General features: G+C 42.7%; 1 protein-coding gene across 18 annotated transcripts in view; it reads left to right on the top strand.

Annotated features, from left to right (window-relative positions):
• ncam1a (neural cell adhesion molecule 1a) overlaps window positions 1-13,068 on the top strand; it is a 229,650-nt gene that overhangs the window by 144,341 nt on the left and 72,241 nt on the right. For all 18 annotated transcript variants that reach the window (XM_047343367.1, XM_047343366.1, XM_047343368.1 and 15 more), the window contains exon 2: window positions 12,138-12,212. In XM_047343367.1, coding sequence (XP_047199323.1) covers window positions 12,138-12,212 — 75 coding nt within the window. The remainder of the gene's footprint in view (window positions 1-12,137; window positions 12,213-13,068) is intronic.

Raw genomic sequence — 13,068 nt, 5'->3', positions numbered from 1 at the left:
TTTACAGAATTAGCTGCAGCCTGGAGGAGGTGGGGGGGTGGGCATCTTCTCCCAAGCACCATTATCAATTGGGAATTTACTCAAAGATCCTTCATTGGTGCAAAGAAAGTGAGGCATGATTCCTTAAAAGTTGAACAGGATTTATCCAGAAAGGTTAAAATCTCTGTTGTTCCTCCAACGTGTAGAAATATTCTTGAGAAAAGCCGACTGTAAAATCAACAAAGACGTTAATGTGGTTTAGATGATCTGAGCCCGCCTGCCGCTGTGCATGGGAGATTCATTTCTCGGCTATTGGTATGCCAGGCAGTGTTCTGGAGCTCTGCAGTCATTATCAGTCTGCTGAGATACAGGGCCACCTCAGGGTCAAACAAAGAAAGAGGTTGGTGGTTGGGCCCTTTTGGCCTCATTAGTTAATTAGACTGCAGACGAGCAATTTCACTCACACTGGCCTTTGAGCGTGCAGAGAAGAATACATGAAAAATAAAGGATTTAAGCTCCAACCAAAATAAAACTTCAATGGGAAATGCCACTGCCTCGCTTTTTTTCTAATTGTGTGTCTCGTGGGTTTTACTTACAAACTTGATTTGGCTTCTCAGATGTCAAACTTAGACGCTGCTTCTTCCAGCAGAGGATGGACGTCTTATTATTTAGCGTCTGGAGCAAAAAAAAAAACTAATCTTATAGTTTCCGACCTAAACCATGTTACATTTTCTTTTTTGCCAAAGTGCAGCTTGGCCTCAGTTGTATCCCAGTTAATTATAATGTAGCAGGGGATTTAACCTTGTGACAGAAAGACCCTGCTGGAGGTTAATTGGTTGGAGCCGAAGCATATTCAGGTCAGACCTGGTTGAAATTATGTGAAGTAATTTCCCTGATCTTCTTCAGCTGAGAAGTGCAATGTGTGGGTAGGGTGAAAAAGACATTTAAAACCTTGAAAAGCCATCTCTGCACATCACTGTTTGAATTTTTTCCAATCTGGTAATGGCCACCGGTCTAGTATATCATGCAGGTTGCAACAAAATAAAATGAGCTATTACTGCTTTGGCACGGCTATAACTGCACATTATTTTAATGCTAATGCCAGTCGTTGGTCAGTCTGTTTGGCTGCCAGTCCAACGTTTTGGTCACAAGCGAGATACCGGAGGCCAGATTCTAATGGAAATGTCGACTACACGACTCCAAGAGGAAGATTCATAATTTGGCAACCCCTGTATTTTCCTCTGCCACTTCCATTTGATGTGGTTATTGATGGTCCTGAATGACTAAGTGAATTTCTGCACTTTTTTCTATTCTTAAGAAACTTTATTTGAAGCATTACAAAGTCAGATTTTTTTACCTTTAAATTCACTGAGAACATTCATACTCCCCAAAGGATGAACTCTTCCCACTCGGGATACTCTTAAAAAAAGCTTTGATCGTGAACCAGCATCACACCAAGATTTCAACTTACAAAATGTCTCTGAACATGTGAGAGCACCGTGGAATCTGTTAAATATTATCTTGAAGATTCACCGTTACGTCTTAAAATAAACCCTGACCCTCTCTTTTATGTCACTCTGAGGTCAGATGCTTTACATCTTTAGCCGATAGCAGGCGAGGCTTCCTGCTGTGCAGCACGACGGATACTGCAGCCGAACTTTAGATCTTTTCTTTGTGTTTTATGAACTTTTGGTATTTTACTCTTTACCCCCTGTGAGCTTCTGTTTGTAGTCTGTTTACAGCCAGATGTCTTGGTCTGGCTGTTTTTCCCCTCCTGCCCTTTTGTGCAGCATTCGCTCCAGGTTTGGTAATTAAGGGCTGTCAGAACGACAAGACTCAAATTAATCAGAGTAAAGAGGGACGTTTCACTGTTTCGCCTCTGTCCAACATCCAGATATTAATAATGACAGATGAGGGGCCCGCAGCCATTGGAAATCTATGAGGGAGTTGTTTGTTTGAAGGACGTGAGGGGAGACAGAACATTTCTAGATCAATAGAGGAAGTTGAGTGTGATGCTGCAGGAAGTGTCACTCATCTCCTCTGTGAAGTTAGTGGAAGAAAAAAAACCTTTTAAACTGTTGATTTCCGCTTCCAGATCCACTTCTCTCCACTTGTTATGTGGTTGCATGACAAATGAAGTGGTGGCAGGTTCGCTGGTGGTGGTGGCGGCGGCGGCAGCGGGGGAGTGATGGCAAAAACCATAATCCCAACAAAGCCGCGGTGGTGAATGACTGAAAGATGTGAAGAGAAGGAGCTTAGTTGCTGACACGTCTATGTCAGTGTGATAAGGGCCCTGACACATGGAAACCACTGCTTAGTGCTTTGTACAGTGTCTCAGTACAGCAGGTTAATGATAAGTGGGGGGGAGACCCTTTGAAATGTGCCTCTGAAAAGCTACTTTATCAGGCTCTGCGACACAAGTTTGGAAGCATAGTGCTCAAAGTAAGTTCTCTTCGGGGGCTGAATTCAACTGCTGTTACGTACAGTATATTCACAGTTCACCTGCAAATTCATTTCCATTTAAAGTGCGACGGGCCCAAAGAAATAGTCCTGGTAATCAGTCGGTACTTACTTTAGTCTCCAAGTTAATGTTATATACAAATATGTGACAAATTAAATGCATGAACGTGACTAATTTAGGTTCGTCCAAGTAAATAAAGAAAGTCTTTTTTAGTTCCTTCAATGCTATGCTAGCTCTACTCCTAGCAAAACAAAGTTAACATTGAATAACATAGAATTTAATTGATTGGTCCCATTATCATGATGCTCAATCCAGCATTTTAAGTCAGTAGTGAACCAATATCCGTATGGGATCAGTACATCACTGTATGAAACTGATGAGCTTTGACTTGCAACTAAGGGTAACAACATGCTAGACGCTATTTGTGGCTGACAGGCAAATTGAAGCTAGTAACTGGAGCATGGAGTTGACAGGCTGATGATCAGGTTGGCCATCATAGGCTCAGATGAGAGAATAGGCTCGGTAGTGGTGACCACTGACTGGAGATCAGGAGTGGGTTTCTTTTGGGCTGCTAACTGGGAATCAGCAGAATTTCTGTGGCGTGAGGCAGCTGAGTCTCCGAAGGACTTGGGGAGCCATGACGACCATGGCTTCAGGAGGCTAGCAGGCCGGAGGGTCGCCAGCTGAAATGCAGGCTAGGGGCTAACAGGCTCAGGCTGGGCAACTGGTGACTTAATGAAAGCTAGCAGGATGATGACAAGCACGCTGGAGGCAAGCTGGCTGGGAGCTAGCATACCACAAGCTAGCCAGCTAGGAAGTTGGCAAAATGGACGAATTGGATCTTGAGGTAACTAGCACAGCAGTAAAAAAAAAGCTACAAGAATCTTTCCCACCAAAGCTTTGACAACAAAAGCCAAGGCTGCATATTTTTAGTTCAGCGTTCGAGGCTTGTTGGCAGAAGATTTCTAAGGCTGTGAATGCAGCTTCGTTAAGTCACCTCATTAAGTTCTTCCACCTGAAACTTGAGATCCAATGGGTCAATTGTTTGTTTGGTGTGTAATGCCACAGTTTGAATTGTTCATTAGTCAACTGCAGACACTTAAAAAAGCCAGTTTGATGCAGGGAAGTTGCTTTTAATCTGAACTGACAGGCTCACATGTGGATGGGGGGGGGATAAACAGGAAGGCGGGATGACTGGCACGCTGTCAGCCACAGACAACAGGATGCAACATGCAGGAAGCTGTTCCACAAGGAAACACCGGGAATGGAGGCAGGTGCCAGATTCTCGTGGAAACGCACCAGGACAGAAACTGAAACAGACAAACTTAAGAAGAACCGGTGACAAAGGCTGGAACGTGTACTGACTCGGGTAATGAGTGGCAGAGGAAGTCCGGCTGATTGAAAACACAGGTCAAAGTCTGGGGGCATCTGGTGGGTGGAAGGAGAATGGCAGGTCTGGCACCGCTGGAGGCTGAAGGGGACTGAGTCAGTGGCTCGTGACAGTGTGAGGTGTTTCTTTGCATTCGCTGCCAAGTCGGGGAAACGCTTTAGTGAGATGTCGCAGGGTGAATTGGGAGCCAATACCAAGACGGCATGATAGTAGTGATGAGTGGGTGTTTATGCAGAGCTGTGAAGGTGCCGTAGAGGTTTTTTTGAAAATGCCTGTCAGGACTCCTATTGAAGTTTGTGGAGAAGTTTCTCTCTGAGGTTAGAGGGAAAGCTCGTGTGTGGGTTCATGAAGCACACTGAGACTTCCCACTCCGTGTGATATCAGACAATACAGTGGGACTTGACGTGACTTGACTAACAAAGCTTTGACTTGGTAGAAGAAGGCTTTGCAGGGGGAGGGGGGGTGCACACTGAGGATTACTGATTGACACTGTATTTGTGAATTCCAAGTTGAGGATTTTTTTTAAGGCAACACTGTAAATATTTAAATGCTTTGAACATCAGAGGGTTGCTGGTTTACAGAAAGGAAGGAACTGTAAACTGTTACGACTCTATATATATATTACGACTTGATTCAGGCAAATGGATTTGTCCCGTCTTAGTTTCACCCTGAGGTTCAACGACCCTCTCATTTCAGGGCATGTGAGGTGAATACTTGCATTAGAAAGTCCAAAGAGTAGATCTTATACAGGCCTCAGAGATGGTTTTCTCTTCTTCAATTCACCAAGAGAAAATCTAATTTTAAGTGCATCTTGTAGTTGTAGTTCAATATGGCTCCGTTTAATATGGTAAACCACATAACAACAATTGGAGTCTCTGCCTATTTTCACATTTTTTTCCCGACCTCTCTCTTACTTTCACTTACGAAGCAACGGCAAATAAAAAAATGCTCCGTAATATTCATAAAAAATGAAAAAGGACCATTTTAAGATGAAAATTGTCTCCTAATGTCTGGGGAATGCATTGCAGCATTACTTCCTCCTCATTCCCTGTGGGGAATTAAGGATTAAAGTGTCTAACCAATTTCCTAAGAGATTGAAAATGGGTTTCCTGTTGGAAAGAGGGAATGACATGAAATGACTGCTGTGCACTTTGCATCTTGCTCTTGTTCTCAGTGCTCACATCTTGATTCAGGAGAACATGACAATAAAACCCACATATACAAAAAAGGAAAGTGAAACTCGCGTCTCCTCCTCCTTCTGTACATCCTGTGAGAATTCCTTTCCAACTGCCTGTGCTGGTTACGCATGCATCCCAGTGTGGCGACACACAGCGCCGACTGCCCCTGCATCGTGTGTGCTTGCTCCGTCATGACTTGCATGCTAAGCACCAACAGCTGACTGTTGTAGCCTCCTTGTAATGGAGCCAGTCACCACCGGCTGCCAGGCTTCAATTAGCCATGCAAACCCTCTGATCCAAGATGGGAAAGAAGCTGCTGCAAACTTCAGGTTGTTCCCCCTCAGCAGAACCAAATACTTCTTGTGTGTTTACTTCACAAACCCGGCACAGTTTGTGGCCTGTATAAGTATTTGGACTCTCGCATAATTTGGAATTAAAGAACTCTGTGATTAAGATGCTTAAAAGACTATTCACAGTAGCAGGCTGTAAAATCCATAATCCGCTCACCAGAGAATGGTCAGTGCTCGTATCTTCACTCGGTGGTTTTGGTCATTGTTGCTAAAAGCTCGCAGGCATATTTGCTTCAAAGTATAGAGGGATTATAAGTAAATTAAAACACCATTGCTGTGATTGCTTCTGAGCTTACCATGAGTAGCTTTAAATATGCGCCTTCATCCAAGTTCTTTCCTAACTTTGTCCCGTTAAGAATTTGAATAATCAGTCTGCATGAGCAGCCCTGATTGTATTTGTGTGTACGTATGGGTGTATATATGCGCAAAGGGGTTGTTTATTGATGTTTGTAATTTCCTTGAGATGCTACAAACCTTTATTTCTGATCCTATTGCCCCAAATGCTTATGAAAATTGAGTGAGAAAATTTAAAAGGCAAAGAAAAATGGATTTCTATGTCCAAGTGTGGTGATTTAATTTTATAAAGAAGTATCAGAGGGGTTCAGATGTTATGTCTCTGTGTTGCTTTGAGTCTGGAGGCAGTGTAATTACTCCCTAGGGGACTGCGACTAAAACAGCATGACCTCAACAAGCCAGCTCTGCTTTAGTGTATTTATAAAAAAAAAACACAATTAGCGTGGCACATTTTTATGTTTGTGTTTATTCTGCAAATGACTTATAAATGTAGTTTTATGGAAACTTTGTTTGTAATAAGATATTCTCGAGCGGACCTGTGGGGATAAAGGTAACTGTGGGATACCGTCCTCCGTGTGAAATAACATAAGGTGTCTGGAGTTGCTATGGTTGCTAATTGCCTCTGTGGACGTCTCGTGGAACAACCTGACAGTTTTTCTCCTTCCAGAAGGAGTAAGAAAAAGAACAGGATGCACTCAGGTCTGATGGCGGAAAACTGTCATCTCTGATTATACAGTCGTGCTGCCCTGAAAAGCCGAAAATACACAGGACACGGCACTGGACGTCTACAGGGACACGCGGGAGTTTTATTCATGCAAATATTTGTCGGAGGCTGTGTCCTGCTGTGCATACAGAAACATGTTTCTCTGGGGGGAGTAAAAAAAAATACAAAGGGTAAACCAGATAACCCAAATTCCACCCGGGGCTTCCTGCAGTTTGACCCGTTGTGTCCGAGTTAGCCAGTTTATCCTGTTCAATTTAGCCTAGTCCTGGTTCAGGGAGCATCTCTACCTCAGTGAGTCCACTTCACAGACGAGTTTCAACCTCCAACATTGGTGCAGCCTTCACTTTCACCCACTGCTTGAATCAGGGAGAGCTTGGTGGATTTTTACTTCTTGTCCATGTGCCAGATGTTTATTTTTTTTACTTTCTCTGTTTCTACACCCACACTGATAATATTTTAATAAAAAATATTCCAGCAAGGGCCCATTTATGCCTCTAATGTTCCTGCTTTGACCACAAAAATGTTTTTACTTCACTGTGTAACGCGAGTACGTTAAATTGCGTAAAAGCCAAGAGTAAAGTCAGTGTATTAAAGCCAGACACTGACAGTAAAGACTTAAACAGCCACGCTCACTATACTCCAGATATGATGAGTGACAAACAAGATAAAACCCAATTCTGTGTTATTTCATGGAATAAGAACAGATGTTTGTCGATTTTAATAAGGTAGTTTTGGTTGGAAGATGGACGGATGGTTTAGACTTTCTTTACTTATAAATATATTTGTAGAAATTCCATCATCTCCAGTTTTCATTCGACCTCAGGCTAAAGTCAAACGTCATGTCTGCAGCTCGGCTCTGTGTTAACAACAGGCTCCTCGATAGTTGGGAGGCAGGGACCCAGAATTAGTGTTGGCACAAAAGTTATTATGTTTTGTGTAGTTCCGTATTGTGCCAAGTATGATATAAATGAAATAATGCAGCCAAGCATATGATGACAATGGATGTAATTTTGAACAATATCCAGCGGGGTTCATTCCACGACGTGTAGATTTACAGTGATTTACCCAAATGCCTTCACCTCTGTGAAAATTGGCTGATTTAAACGAAAAGGAGGAAATGCTGTTTGTTTAAGTGGCGGCTGATGTGACTATAGGTGTCTAAGAGGTGGAATGAGGCGTGAAGACGGACTCCTGAGAGCAGACGGAGGTTTATAAGACTGCAAAGGAGACTGGAAGTGAGGGAGAGGCAGCTTAGTGGAGAGATATTGTATTGGTGTCATGACTGAGCACATCAGGGCACAGATAGCTTCATCCTTTATCTAAGCTCTCTCTTCACTATGCCAAACACTTCGTTCTATCTGTCCTGTTAATCTACACCTCCTTCCCCCCCCCAAATCTCTGCACTCCCTCATTTCCCTTTTTAGTCACATAATCTCGGTCAGGTCTTCTTAGATTCCAGCGCTTTAAAGGATCATGCTGGTGTTTCTGCGAGTTTAATGAATTGTCTATAATTTACATTTTCTAAGACATCAATGTCAAAATGGAAGCTTCTTAGAACATTTAAGACATACACAATGCATACGGTAGGAGCCGTAAATAAGTTAAAGGTGTTTGTATTTTTCTGGAGTATTATTTGGATTATTTGTTATTAATTGTTTCCTTGTGATCATATTCATTTGGCAGGAAGTAGGTCACATAGGATATGGGCGGGTGGGGACGCTGTATTTTTTGTTGACCGCTACGCTACGATACCTTATGCTACGATACGCTCTGCTACAATATGCTACGCTATGCTACGATACCCTATGCTACGATACGCCCTGCTATGATATGCTACGCTATGCTACGATACCCTATGCTACGATACCCTATGCTACGATACCCTATGCTACGATACGCTATTTTCCATTTGATTGCTTTAATCTATGAGTTTGTGCATGTTCCAATAAATTGATCCTCTTTTTCTTTAACTAAAGTTGAAACGCATTTTTACGGATTTAAGTGACTTTTTGATCGGCGCGTCATATAGAATATTAGTCCCGCCCTCAGCCTCTAAGCGACATGTTTGTTTTCTTGAAGTCGCTACACATACTGTAAAAATAAAATATACAAATTATCCTCTGACGGTCGTATGGGGGCTTGAGCTAATCCCAACTGACATTTATCAAGAGGAAGGGTACACCCACCAGCGTATTGCAAAGCTGACCATTGGACCAATCACTCCAGTTAACCTGAACCCAGTCTGCATGTCTTTGGACTGTGGGAGGGGGGGGAGCTACCTTGAGAAAACCCACAAAGACACGGGAAGAACATGCAACATAACATACAATAAATATTAGACATGCCATGTTATTAAACAGCGTGAAGAGCCCGAACGAATCCCCCTTATTTTCCATCCAGTCCACATTTGACAGCAGCATACAACTCCATGCAAGAGCTTCGTCACTCTGCCTTTTACCCTGGGCGTCACCTTTTACATATTCAAAGGAAGCTTCAAATCCAGAGTGCGGTCTGTGGGGGTTAGAGCTTCAAACCCCGCCGGGAGCAGACTTCCCTCTTTGTGTGTCTTAGTGGGGTGGCGCTCAGATCACCGTGGACGTGACGTTGCCTTGTATTTCAGGGGCCACGGAGATTGACACCGCTTCCCTTTGAAAGCAGCGCCCTCTCACAGCTGCCCCCCCCTCCTTTTGATAAAAAATAGCTCATCGTTTCCTGAATATTTTAAGAAAACAGCCCAAATGTCCTTTTTTTTGTGTGTGTTCTGCTCCACTTTGAGTCCCACGTGGACTCCTTTCATTTCAATGGTTTTACCTGTATGTTAATGACTACACCAAGTTTGCTTTGTTGTATTATTACACCGAGTGCAAGCACCATATTAACAATTCCCATTTGGCAGTGGGGGAAATTATGCTTTAATGGTTCGGGTTTTAATGAGACTTGCACTCAGTGTAATTTGTCTTTTATTATTATCTCTTTTGAAAATTAGTGTTAGCGTCTCGACAGTTTTTTTTTTTTTAATGAGATTGTCTTTGTGGAAACGTTTTTTCAAGGAGAACACCTGGTTTCTGTGCATTTGAGTTTGGTGGGAAAATCAAAGCAAAGACGCTGTTGTGTTTCCTACCAGCTCGGCCCTTTTAGAACATCGGTGATGAGACAGGTTGTTACTGTATCTTCTGACTCCCTGGTATTTATCTTCTATTAAGATGAAGGAATCTTTCTAAAGAGTGATATGTATATGTGCATATATATATTTACATGTACTGTATACATGTAGGCTATATGTTTAAATGGAAATATGGCTTTTGTTCCATTTGGCAGAAAAAGTAAACAAGACTTTATCTAAAACTTGCCTGATCCTTCAAATGAAACAAGGTGGTTTTGACGAATTTCTTTTGCAACTATAAGCCTCATGACTTCTTTCGTTTCACACTTTCATTTCATTACTCCAGATATTCTCTCAGCAGAGACACAGAGTCACACAGAGTCGCTGCACAAGTGGCAATTTAGAGACACACACACACCGAGAAAGTGACTATGGGAATAACCATCTTTCCCACACCGCCTGGATTCCTTTTCGTTGTCTTTAGCGCTGCAGATATGATCAGTTGAGTTTTGGCCAGTTGTCTCAGTCTAGTCGGCAGGGCCTGGGTTTGCAGCATCGTATATCTGTGATCTGGTAGATGAGGGACGGAGGAAATGGATATGTTGTTTTCTTTGTATCTACCTCCAGCTCTGTAGGAGCACACACAATGTGGGCAGTGGTTTTTCCTTAAACTCTCGAGGCTACATGCGAGTCCGGAAACAAAGGCCAGGTCATTCATGTGGCAGAGGCAGAGTTTTTCTGCAAATCAATATTTGTATGACTCCTTGATGGAGCCATAGGGGGGGGATATTATTCCCTTCTCGACCAGTTGAATCCATATTTAAGACTGTGATTGACAAGGAAACTTGCAACAGGAGCTGCTGTCAGTTGTTGTAAGATGCTGATCACATGTTGCAACATACCTACTTAAAAGTTTAATACCAAGTCCAAGAGAGGAAGGTTTCCTAACACAAGTATTTCAGCAATCATTGAGGTTACAGGGAAAAATCAGTCATACATCAGACATCACTTAAATGTGGGTAATTTGTGGAGAAGATCCATTAGTTTAACTTCCCGCCATTGTTTGTTGATCCACTGCTTTAGGGTCAGAAAGTGAAGCACCTCATTGTTCTCAAAACACAGAAGCACATTGTGTACATTTTTTTTTGCAATCCCTGATACCGTATACATTTTCCTTCGCCCAATATTTTGGCTCGAGTTCTGCCTCAGTGCGTAATGATGGTGGTTTTTCACATAAAGAAATGTGCAGGAGGTAAAAAAAAAAGAAACGAGCAACGAAGGCTGCGAATGTCTCTCGTTATTCACAGATGTGTTTCTTCAGCTGTGAGATTGTCGCATTATGAAGCAGCAGCAGCTCATTGTGGTGACGTTAGTTAGCTGCCTGGCTCCTGAATGGCGAGTCCTTGCAAACCGTTCCCCATGAATTTCCTGGTGTGAATTGAGCTGAGGCTGACTCGCATGCGTCTGTGTGAAGTGGAAACACACTGACGGCTCGGTGGGATTTCTCCGTCTGTCTCCGTCTCCGTCCCCCGACCACGATTCGGTGGCGTTTTCTGCTTCACGTCACTGAGGAGAGAAGTCTTCAATTAAACCTTTAAAGAAAAGCGAGGATTCCTCTGATTGGGCTTTGACATTCTGCTTCTTTTTCTAATGAATATGCAATATTTTCAATCCTGTTTTATTTTTAGCCCTTTATGCAGTTTGAGAACAAACACCAGGTGTTAGTTCCAGATGCTTTTTAAATATCGTCTGTTAGCGTCTACTTTTAGCTGCTGCTGAGACATTATGGAGTCTCAGGAAAAAGGGATATTCTCTGATTTATGGCATTTTGCCTTTTAAATCACCCGACAGGGGGAAGCAGGGACCGGGGGACGAGTACAAGAGAGCCCTGGAATGACTGAGTGAGATGGCTCTTATAAACACTGAGTGAAGAAATAAATCCTCAGAAAGTGATACTGCATAAATCTAAAAGTGGACTGAGGATCAGCTTACCCCCAAAACTTATTAAAAAATGAAAACCATCCAAACTACTCAGTTATTTTATGATTATTGATAATTTGTCACACGGTTGCCATGACTACGCTGTAATACTTCACAGTCATGAGGTGTTTGACTTCGTGAAGTTAACTGTCGGGGTCTCAGGTACAAGATTCATTGACAGCTCACACTTGTGTGGCTGCAGGTCGAGCTTCTTAAACAATGCACCATCTCAGTTTTTCTTTAATAATGCAAATTTCCACCCAGCTCCTGCAGAGTGGGATGCATCAACTCCACCGTGATTCAATACCTTCAACTTATTTTAACACGAAACCCACAAAAAAAGCATATGAAGAATGTAAAAATGTTACAACTTTTATGTGCAATACATCCGCCTCCTTTCAAGCTGGCAGTTCGACAAGGTGCTTGTAGGAAAATGTAGACTTATAACCCGTGTGCATGTGGAGATGTTGCACTCTAGTGAGCATAAATATTTCATCCCGGAGTTTCATTCATTGAGGGTATGCATGAGGAAGGCTTGCTCTTTTTGAGCAGAGCAAAGCAATTTGATTTGGAGCCTTGCCTTATTGTGCTTTGCCCCCTGTGTCACCATTTGTCGCGATGGGAAACCTGGAGACTAATGTATATATATTTCTTTCTGTCTTCCTTTCTCTTCCACAGCCGCCATCCGGGTGGAAATCACTCCGACGCAAGGAGAGATCAGCGTGGGAGAGTCCAAATTCTTCCTCTGCGAAGGTAAGAGCGTTTCTCTGTTAATGCAGCATCGGTGCAAATGTCACCTCCTGCGTACAGCGTATAATATTACCCTGTTAATTCAGTTACACAAGTCGGTTTAGTGGATATACACTTATTAAACATTAAAGGAATTCTAGATAAGACGAGATAGCGCTGAAACAGAACGAGTCTGGCCGTTTATTCCGAGATCAGATCAGGTAGGGGAGTCGAGCTGGAGAGAGGAGGGAGCGAGGGGCCGTCTGAGGAGATAACGAGAGAGAGGTCTTGCACTTTCGCTGTGTTTCCAGTGATGAATGTAAGAAGATGTGCAGTTGTCAGCTTGTCTGAGATCCAGGGGGTAAGTCGGTACATTAGGTGAGTCACCTGTCTGACATGGTACAGCTCTCTGCACATGAATAATGGGGTCAGACATTAGAAAAGTCAGCTGGAAGAACCTGGAAATTACAGGTTTGTTTTACTAGTTACGAACAGAGATGGATCCTCTCATGCAGATTAGTGAACCTGATATCTCCAGAACGCCTTGAGGGAATTTCTTCAAATTTGGTACACACATTCACTCGGACTCAAGGGTGAGCTGATTGGAATTTGGTGGTCAAGGTCAAAGCTCAAGGTCACAGTGGCCTCACAAAACGTATCTCAATTCTTCCTTGAGGGAATTTTGTCAAATCACTTGGAAGAGGAGTACAACCATAGTCGTTAATTCTATTTCTAGGTGTATTATATAAGTCTCAATTGCGAACCACGAGTAAAAGTCCATTCAACTCCATTATTTGGAGTTGAAACATCCAATTTTAAGATTTTTGCTTTAAAGCCTAGGTCAATAAAACAAAAATATATCTGAAAGTTATAACAGAAT

Source organism: Hippoglossus stenolepis, chromosome 15 (genome assembly GCF_022539355.2).
Source record: "Hippoglossus stenolepis isolate QCI-W04-F060 chromosome 15, HSTE1.2, whole genome shotgun sequence".
NCBI lineage: Eukaryota > Metazoa > Chordata > Actinopteri > Pleuronectiformes > Pleuronectidae > Hippoglossus > Hippoglossus stenolepis.
Note: the sequence above shows the minus strand (reverse complement) of the source record. Positions and strands in the feature narration are given on the sequence as shown.